At 39.5% G+C, this 10,168-nt stretch overlaps 1 protein-coding gene across 1 annotated transcript; it reads left to right on the top strand.

The window, feature by feature from the left end:
• The first annotated feature begins 8,658 nt into the window (after positions 1–8,658).
• Positions 8,659–9,897, top strand: LOC131674288 (ATP synthase subunit d, mitochondrial-like). The gene is made up of 3 exons (XM_058952880.1): positions 8,659–8,858; positions 9,046–9,211; positions 9,511–9,897. The coding sequence occupies exons 1-3, from the start codon at positions 8,740–8,742 to the stop codon at positions 9,739–9,741; spliced, it is 516 nt and encodes a 171-aa protein (XP_058808863.1). The 5' UTR covers positions 8,659–8,739; the 3' UTR covers positions 9,742–9,897.
• The last annotated feature ends 271 nt before the right edge of the window (positions 9,898–10,168 follow it).

Raw genomic sequence — 10,168 nt, 5'->3', positions numbered from 1 at the left:
TGGCAAAAACGTATTTGCCTTATTTGTGGAATTCATTCGCTCTTTCTCCTCTCCAACAAGCTAAATCCCATTTTAACTCGCACACACACACGGGGGAGAGGGACAGTTTTACCCTCTTACTTGCGTATATATAGGGATAAAAAGATTCTCCTCCTGCTCCTTCAACACAACTCTAATACTAACCAAGGCTCTTTTCCTTACTTTATATTTCTCAAGAGAAATTTTAACTTCTGTTGTCGCGTGTATCTATAATTTAATTGTAATAATATGTGATCTGTCAGCGTTGACTAGACTTCTCTCACGATTTATTGTGCCTTCGATGAGTCCAAAATAGAACGATAAAAACACGGGCAATGATAACAAAGATGAGCTTTATCAACAACCTTGACCGTCTCTTAAAAAAACAAAATCACCTTCTCACTAGTATGTATTAGGCGTACGTACGTTGTCTGCCTGTATATCGACATGCAAAACAAGTCTCCCCCCTTATTACGAGGAAGTTGCTCCCTTTTTATCTCGCGCACGCGAGAAAAGTTGTCGGATTCAATCTAATCACGAGGTGAAATTTATTCGCGTTGATGTCTTCTTTCTTCGATTGGCGGTGAAGAGTGAGGTTTGCGCGCCGAGTCGGAATTTTTGAAAGACGGTTGATGGAATTTACGAAGCTCGCGCGGGAAACTGATAAATCGTTATCGCGAGCACGACTACGTGCCGATAACCGTTCTCAAGGGCTTTTCACGGGCACCGCTCGTTAATTTTCGACGAGATAGATAAGGTTTTTCTTCCGGTACATCCTACATTTCACTCACAAGATTTTGCAAAATTCACCGCCTAAATGCGCTCAGAAATATAATATAACTATGTCTCCTCGCAAACCATTGCTCCAGTCTGATCAATATAACAGCCGTTGAATAATCAAGCCCAAAAATATGATAGTGTACGGGGCGTTGAATTATATCCCTCTCGCGTATATTCGCTCGCGGGGAAAAACCGACCTGGGGGTGAGAAGTTCTCAGTAGAGCGGCAGCACAAAATGGACAAGGCGCATGCGCGAGCAAAAGCATGAATGAAGCTTTCGCCGGCACATAGTACGCATACGCTCGCGTGCACAAGCACAAGCTTGCCGTCGCATTGCCCGTGACCTTCGCGAGTATTTGTATGCAGCGGCTTTCGTCATGATACTATCCACCTCTTCCATGTACTGCCAATCGGAGACGGGCGGACAATTGACAAGTTTACGATTCAAAGTAATTGTTTTTCAATGGGATTATGATAAACGCTGTATTTCTAATTCAATAGCTTCGCAGCACAGACTAAGGAGGAAAAAAAGGAACGCGCGTAGTCTTCGGACCTTTTCTAATCAAAGAAAGCTCATCACCCGAGCGTCGAAATTCAAACGAAACAATAGATTTTGTTCATCTCGTCTGTAATATTCAACCATGAGCTTACATAAAAAACAAGCTCGCGAGGCTTATAAAACTTTATGCTCGCCAACATCAAGATCAACACATCCATTTGATATCGCGATGATATGCCTAATGCAAGTTACGTCAAGATTCAACCAGGAAGCTTCCCTCCTCCCATTGGTAAATTGCGTCATGCGCGTTGACCTCCCCTACCATTTTCACACGCCTACGTGGAGGGCTGTAGGCAAACGTATGCGTGCAGAGCCACCCACAGCATTTTTTAAATTCTATGTTCACACGTGAAGTTTGCGGAAATTTATCAGTCGAAAGAAGAGCGCACGGAAAGAGATTTTCGCAGTTGTTCTCGTTTGACTTGGCTATGATTCCGCGCGCTCTGTTTTTTTTCCACCAATCACCCTGTACACATACATAATTCTCACTCTTAAATCACATTTACAATACTTATTTACTCCGGAAAGGGATGATTAACTTATTTTCGGATGGCAATTTTGTTTCATTGGATATCTGTTGTTGAGTGGATATTAAAACTTATCAAAGTCCGTTACTTGTTTTAAGAAGATAATCTTTCGATATTTTCGATTATTTATACAAAGCAAAAGAAAAGCAATTACTTCTATGTTAATTAAAAAATGGACCTAATAGCAAATAGCAAGCCCAAGAAAAGCATCTACCTGAGTCCTCGAAAAACGATGACGTTGCCACGTCCCACCTCTCTCCTTCTCCCACTGTCGTAGTGAAAAAGCCCGTCAATGAATGTCCCCACCGTCGCTTGCAAGCTCTCGCGCTTCTCATTCAAGAATGTGTGGATCTACGTCCGCCTCCCCTCCTTCGTAGGAAAAGCGCTGCATCATTAAAAACGAAAAATCGCGCGCGAGCTCAAGTTGGGGTGGGGTAGTGTGACGTCCAGTTTTGCTCAGTGCCCTTGGGGAAGCAATGTCAGGGTTCGAGCCACCCACCCTTGAACCCCAGCATGTGCGCGCGCGAATCTCTGCCCCCCTCCCTTTCTCTCTCTTTCTCTCTCTCTTTCTCTCTCTTTCTCTCTTACTCCCCCCTCTCTCTTAGTCGTGCTCGCCTACGTAAGCGAAAGATGTCGGATCGATAAAACTCTCCGAGCGAGCGAGAACAATTTTCACTGCCGGGAAAATTATCTCCCGAGATGATGATGAGTTTTTTTTTATCTTTCCTTTTTCTAATACCTTTCTGCCGTAGCTTCGAAGCTCGTTAAAAAAGGGAAATTGTCGCTTACTCAGGATGCTTACAAGATTGCCTAGGATTTGTACGTCAAAGACATTCTATAAATAACAAGCGAAGATATATAGTCCGATATTTCAGTTTCGCGACTGATTCGATGCTATAATATTTCGTATATAACCATTTTTAAACGCGCAGCCCTTATACGGTTGCAGCAGTCGTATAATAAGGCTATAAGCTCGCAAGCTTGAGTTGGACATGAATAATCTGACAACATCGTCACGAGGGCACGTCATGTCTAACACATTTTGTCAAGTAGACAACGATATCTGCATTCTATTCAATATTCTCGTAATGAATGAATCAATATCTCATGGAAAAAAGAAGACTCGGGCACTACACGTTTGTAACGCAATTTAAAATATTTACTAAGAAGGAAAAGGCGTACGCAACAATTATTTGTTATCGTGAATATTGAAACAGATACTTATCGAAAGATAAATCTTTCTCTGTACCTTAAAGAGAAAGACATTACAACGAAAGAGTGTACATCTAACAAACAAATGAATGTGGCTTGATAGTTTATTGGCGAGAGCAAGAGAAGTAGCTTTTATTAGAAAGTGTGTAAGAAAACTCGAGAGGGCACGTAACTGGGGGTTCGTTTTACGAGGGCTGTGATTTTTAATTGACGAAAGCATGCTCAAGCAGAAACCTCGTACAGTTGTAAAAATACAATATTCGGGGTAAAAATGTTAGCCCTTTTACGCCGAGCGTAGATTCGCGACAATTCCAACGCGAGCAAACGGACAACATAATAAACAAGCTTTCGGAAACGCGCGCGGACGTTAACAAGGTCGAAAAGCACGCAGCGATGTTCATGAATGAGTCCGGCTCGACGACGTCACCTCGGTTTGCGTAGGCGCTCCAGCCTCAGCGGTGGGAGCATCTACCCCCACCCCTTTGTCCAACTACCAAGCCAACGGTTTAACGATCTTACTGTTGCTGTTTCCTCACCTCGACTCTTGTCGCGCGTAGACTGAGTTTGAACCCCTCACCCCACAACTTCAATTAAAGCTACGTGCATGCTGCGGTTTCTTTACCGAGTCTTATCTGCGTCATCGAACAACATAGATAGATCCTTTATCTCGGTATCGCTGGCCATAATCAGTCTTGTACGTATCGCACAAGCGAAGAAGCTACATTCATTGTCGCACTGAACAAAAGCAGCTATTCCCAGAGCGGCACGGCGAACGAAACGCAGTCGCATCTGCTGCGGAGCCGGTAGCTCGTACATCTCCCTCTCCCCGGAAAATCTGCAGCGGCAGGAACACGCCAGCGTCACGTGAACACTCGGACGGACTACAGCAGCAGGTGACCGTGGAACTTCCAGCTGCTGCCTGCTAATTCTTCCGCAAGCCTGCGATGACGTCATCGCCGCGATCGCGTCTATTTTCGTTGCTGCTCTTTCCGCTAACCACAATCTGTTCGTGTAGCTAGATTTTCTTTTTCGTCTTCCTCGGGTACATTATTTGCCGACAAAGCTTCGGAACGTAGATGAATGGTTGATTAATTATAGAAAAATAAATATAGCTGCGGAGGGTACGCAACGTGCTACTTAGCAAAGTAAGCAACTTGTTCAACGAGAGCATCGCCCAATCGAAATCGGTCGGCGAGAAAGCTGATAAGCTCTCGGGCAACCGAAACATTCATTGTGCCGGAACACATTGCAAAGCTCATCGATCGCTGCTATTTTTCGATTGACAATACGACCGGAGAGGAGAGAGTGGCGCGGCTAGCAAACAAACAAACAACAAGCCCATAAGACGACCACGACGACTAAGCGTTCAGTGATCTTCACCTATAGTATCCCTCTTCTTCTCGCAACGGAAGAGCGTGTCTAGACGTGCGCATGTGCCGTTCGCATAGGTGGTGTGGAGCTTTTCAAGGTCGAGCCAAGAGCGCGCGAGCGACGCCCCGACTGAACTCAAAACGCGCGCACGTGGGACAATGTACTGCGATCTCGCGACTTATGCGTGTGCATATATACCCGCAAAATCTCTGTGAGAATTCTTAATTAGCTCAGATTTTGCAAGGGAAGAGGGGCTTTTGTTCCGAGAGACGTTATTTTTTTTCTTTTGAGCGTCGAGCTTTCGAGATTGATATTTGCGAGGGCTGGCTGAAAACAATGCAAGTCTTCTTTTGTTGGAGTTTCATTTTTTCGTTCATTAGGAAGGTGCTGATCGTTGCAATTTCAGGTGTAATGAAGCTTTTATACATTTAATCGAGACGCTACTTCAAAATTCACTATACAACGGAACCAATCCAATAAGCACTAAAACCAATCAATAGCCAAGTTAAAAAGTAAAAAATCCAGACAAACGCAAATATCGGAGGAAGAGAAAGTTTCTTCGAGAAGGGAAGAGCTGCGTAGCCAAAAGAGCGGAGAGAGGAGAGAGAGAAACAGCGATGCCTTCTAGCCATTAGCACTAACTCGGAGAAGAAAAAAAAAAGGGAAGAATTTTTCGCCGAGTAGATCCGATAATCTCTCGTTGTCTTTCGCAAACACCTGAATTATCAACGCTCGATTCGTTATTTTACTCGCGCTGTTGACTGTCTTCCTTGATAAGATTTTCACGTAGTTTGTCGACGGGGGGGGGGGGCGAAAACGATCGAAATTAGATGAGGTCAACAGAAAACTCCTCTCCCGTTCTTTCTGCCACTCTGTAGCGCCCTTTTTCCGACTTTTCCGAATCATCCACTGAAATTTGTGCTACACTTCTGTTTGTCGATCATCGTCTCTCTCTCTCTCTCTCTCTCTCTCTCTCTCTCATTGATCTCTCTCTAGGACAGATACGATAGGTCTGCTAATTGACCATTCCGTTTTACAATCTCGATAGCGATCTTTCAGGAAAGTAATGCATAAGCCCGTCGTACAAATAAATCCTTCAGATCAACGAAACGCAGGCAAGGTCGAACAGGAATAGGAAAAACAATACTGAGAGCGGAACGCTTCAACGTCTTAACTGTATTTCCTCCCCTCACAGCGGAAGATGGATTAGCGCTCGTTGAGCTCCTCCCAAATACAGGCTTACAAGCCAGCAAGTGCATGCTAGCAATCGGGTGCAACTGCACCGGCGAGACACCCCGGGAAGAAGGCTATACTCGACAAAGGATGGCATACCAAAGGACGGAGCGAGTGAGTCATTGCCAAAATACACATTTTCTGACGAGGGTTGCGCGGAATGCAACGCGATCGCCGCCAGTTTCCGCCATAACATTACTGATTTGACGAAGTCTTGAAGTATAATAACCGTTGATACGATTGTTACGTACGATTGATAAATGCACTTGTTGCAAAACTTGCAAGTAACGATCTTCAGCGTCCTTTCTCTGCGCCGAAGCTTCGCAGAGGACTGACCAAGGGATCCAGCAGAAAATTGGAAGAAAGCAGACGTATAAACGAAAAAAGCATCGGGCGGAATAATGGTGTCATAAATGCTATGCTGCATCTGGAGGTAGCGGCAACGGAGGGCATGCCACTTCATTGTCAGCCTTTTACGACCGCAGCAAGAGCGAAATACATCGATGCTTTAGTCTGTCGTTTGCGAGGTCACTCTCGTCAGTTTGCTTTGTTTTTCTGGAAGCGAGCGAAGAGGTACGGCAAGAAAAATTAAACTTTTCTTATGCGACTGATGGACGGCAGGGAGGGAGGAGTAGAGACCTTTTCTCTTTCGCTCATTCTCTCGAGGAGAAATAATTTGGAAAGAGAGACTTTGCGTGTGCTTTTTGTCTTTCGGTGGATTATTTCAAGCTACCCTTTGTCCCTCTTGTTGATAAATGGAAATATAATTTATTGTTCAAGTAAATAGCTTTTGCATAACGTTTATCGTCTCGACTTAATACTAATAAACTTTATTTCAGGTAAAAACCCATTACAAATACATTAGCTGCTTATTTTCGATTGGTTAAAGTGGCTAGCGAACGACAATTGTTTTTTATAGATTTATTATTTTATTTAAGTTTATTGTTATTTTTAGATTCCATGCACAGGTAGATTCAAGAGTTACTTGTAATGATTGGATTTTGTTTATTCGTTTTGAACTATTGTCTACAATAAAAATACAATCTTTATTAGCAGGAAAACAACCCGATGTCACATATTCACCATTGGTAAGAGACCCACGATAAAATTTCGGATGATGTCAATTGAACGATAAATAGTACAGGACAAGTAAAAAATACAGAAGTTTGGAATTGCAATATCTCAATAGCCCAATTCTGGCGGTAACGTAACACCGTAGAGTTTATTGGTAGGGATTCATCGCGACGTCATACCTTTTATACGGAGGAGAAGAGACCGACAAGGCTCAGACTTGCTGTCTCGCATTCAAAATACTTTCGATGTAAAAGATATTTAGGATAGGTAGATCTACTTTGCGGCACAAGCGCCCCGCTCTCTCCGATACACCCTGGACTGAAAGAAGGGGAAAGATAAAAGTTAGTAACTCTATTATATAATAAAAACCAACACGTGTCAGAAATATTAGCGGCTTCCTTTATTTTAATTGTCCACGAAAGTTTCCAATTTGGTTCTCCATGAGCGTAGCGCAGTTTTGTATATGACTTTTTCTCTTTTAGACTTCATTTCCTTGCGAGATTGAAGGATGCCTAATGAACACAAACTTTTTCTCATTATTGTCATAATTTTCTTCTATCTAATGTTTTCGACTATAACGCAATACAATCCTAAAAAACAGTACATCTTTTTGAAAATAACTTTGAAAATAACCTTTAAAAGTCGATTTTCCTCTGAGTTTTAGGTGTCGTAAAGTTTAGAGTCTATGGCTTTTTATTACTACTGTTTTCGAGATTACTTCTGTGTTGACTACGATTGTATTGAACTATGATTGTTCAAATTGTCCAGACGGGTCAATAAAAGTTATTAACAATTTTATTAAATAAATAGTCCGTTCTAGTTGGTTAAGAGAGATGCAATTAACAAAAAAAAAATAATAAAAAATAATGTTCAATCAGCTACACTTTAGTAGGCATCGAAAAACTATGAGTTAAATCATTTTTTTTATCTGTAATAAGAAATAAAAAATAATGTTTTAGTAAGTTTCGAATAAATATAAACAAAAAAATTTATTTATTTAATAAAATTATTAATAACACTTTATTGAGCCATCTGAATAACATCCAAATTCAGATGCAACATACTAAAAACGTAAATAACAACTGTCTTTTCGCGGGAACTTATTAATGTATCGCGAAAGCCTTCAGCGTCTGGGCTTACTGGTTTCCAAAGAACTATAGCTATGTTGTAAAGAATTTTTGTATGTTTGCAATTTTTTTCTAATTGTAAGATTTTATACGTGTGGTTTTAATAAAAATTATATTTAATATAATTGACTGCGGTTTTAAAAAAAGGATGAAAATTCTTCAGCAACAAATAAAAAAGCTAATACTTTTCCAAAAGAATTAAAGAAATAAATAAATACTTCAATGTTTAAGTTTCGAAGTATTCAATAAAAATAGAGGCTTTAAAATATTAATAAATTAAAAAGATTGATAAAATGAAGTTTTTTAGATATTGCCAGCGACATCTGTTGAAGAGTGAATTTACAAGGTGACGTTATCTCTCGTGGTAACATGGGATTCTTATGGAATCTCAGAAAAAACTCTGAATGTTCATAATTGTACTTATTTGTACTTATCCATAGTACTATGACTACATAATTTAATTAATTTATTTTTCAATTAAAACGCAGAGTAACACTAAATCAGACATCGAGTTAATAATTAATACGCAGTAAAATTCTTTAGTAAATAAATAATTAATATTTTTATAACTATTTTTTATTTTTTTAAGCTTTTCAATAAAAATGATGAAAGTTTAATGCCACAAAATAAATTAACACTTGTATAAAATTTAAAGCTTTGCGATAAACGAAGATTGACCTGACAAGTAGCGACCTCTAAATCCAAAATCATCTGATTCTGTATAGACTGTATAGAGTACTAGTATAGAGTATAGACTATAGTGTAATCTGTAATAATCACAGATCGTCGTGTGTCCCGGTAGATACGCACTTGCTGTCCGCTATACTAAACTGCAACCATGGCTGCTCGTCGAACGATCAAGGCAATAAACTGGGCACCCCTCGTTGAACGTATACACGAGTCGGAGAAAGCCGCCCTCGCTGCACTCAAGGCCAAATCCGATCAGTATTTCAGACGGTAAATACCAAAAATCATTTGGCTCTCCATCAATTTCGAGTTATGTAATTTGCATAACCTTCAAATTACACGACATTCGTTACCTTTATTTTTATTTGGCTTTGTTAACTTAGAGGTGACAGCAAAACGATCGTTGATTGGAATAATAGGGGGTTCTTTGATGATAAAAGTTTGTTGTTATTTGTAGGGTAAGTGAAAATCCAGAGAGTCTACCAAAAATTGACTGGGCCCAATACAAAAAATATGTCTCGCCAGCTCTGGTTGACAAGTTTCAAAAAGAATATGAATCTTTGAAAATCGAATACCCAGCTGACAAGTATACCTCTTTGATCGAGGCTCAAGAACAAGAGGCTGTGAGTATCTTCAGTGATTTGTGTTTTTTTAATAAATGTGATGTTACTTAACATTTAAGAAAGCTTTCTCAAGCAAAAGTCTAAATATATTTATTGTTTTATAAAACTCTGTTTAAAATAGTTCATGATTATATTATTATCAAATAAACAATTTTTATTAATCACTTTAACGTGGTTTTCATCACTGCAAATTCAAAGTAAAATTGTACAATATAACAACCATTTCAAATTGTTTCTCAAAACTTTTTAGTTATTATAGAGAATAAATATTTAATAATCAAGTCAATTTATAATTACAGACAACTGTTGTTCAAAAATTCATCCAAGAATCTAACAGCCGAATTTCAGAATTTGAAGCAAAAATCAACAAGCTAAAAGGATTGATGCAATACAAAAATATGACTATGGAAGATTTTGCAAGAGCTCACCCAGATATGGCTCTTGACCAGATCAATAGACCAACTATCTGGCCCCATGAAGAGGAATTCCAGCCAAACCCTGATGCAGACAAAAACATTGCACATCATTAAACATAATTTAATATGTCGTTATGCTTGCTGTAGTCAAGAACAACTCTGATATTTCTTAATTAATATTACTGCAAATCTGAAAATAATCCGAAATTACGGATATCTTGCAAAAAATCTGAATTCATAAGCTCAGTGGATTATTAAAAATAAATGTTATTTAAAAAAAATTTACATTGAAATCTGTTATTTTTATTTGAAATTGATACAAAGCATATATTCCCTCTCTTGTCAACAAAATATTTCAGCAATTTTAGAAATATCGGAAGTAGCGACATTACTACTGTTATTTTTATGTACAAGTGAGGCAGCGCATTTTTTAATCAAGCTAAACAGAAATAAGAATAAAAAAGAGAGAAGGTATTAATACAGCATTCTAATTTAGTAGGTGTCGGTGTGAGAATGTATAATGATAAAATCGATCGAACCT

The sequence above is a fragment of the Phymastichus coffea genome, unplaced genomic scaffold, assembly GCF_024137745.1.
Source record: "Phymastichus coffea isolate CEN01 unplaced genomic scaffold, Cenicafe_Pcof_1.1 PCOF00225, whole genome shotgun sequence".
Classification (NCBI taxonomy): domain Eukaryota; kingdom Metazoa; phylum Arthropoda; class Insecta; order Hymenoptera; family Eulophidae; genus Phymastichus; species Phymastichus coffea.
Note: the sequence above shows the minus strand (reverse complement) of the source record. Positions and strands in the feature narration are given on the sequence as shown.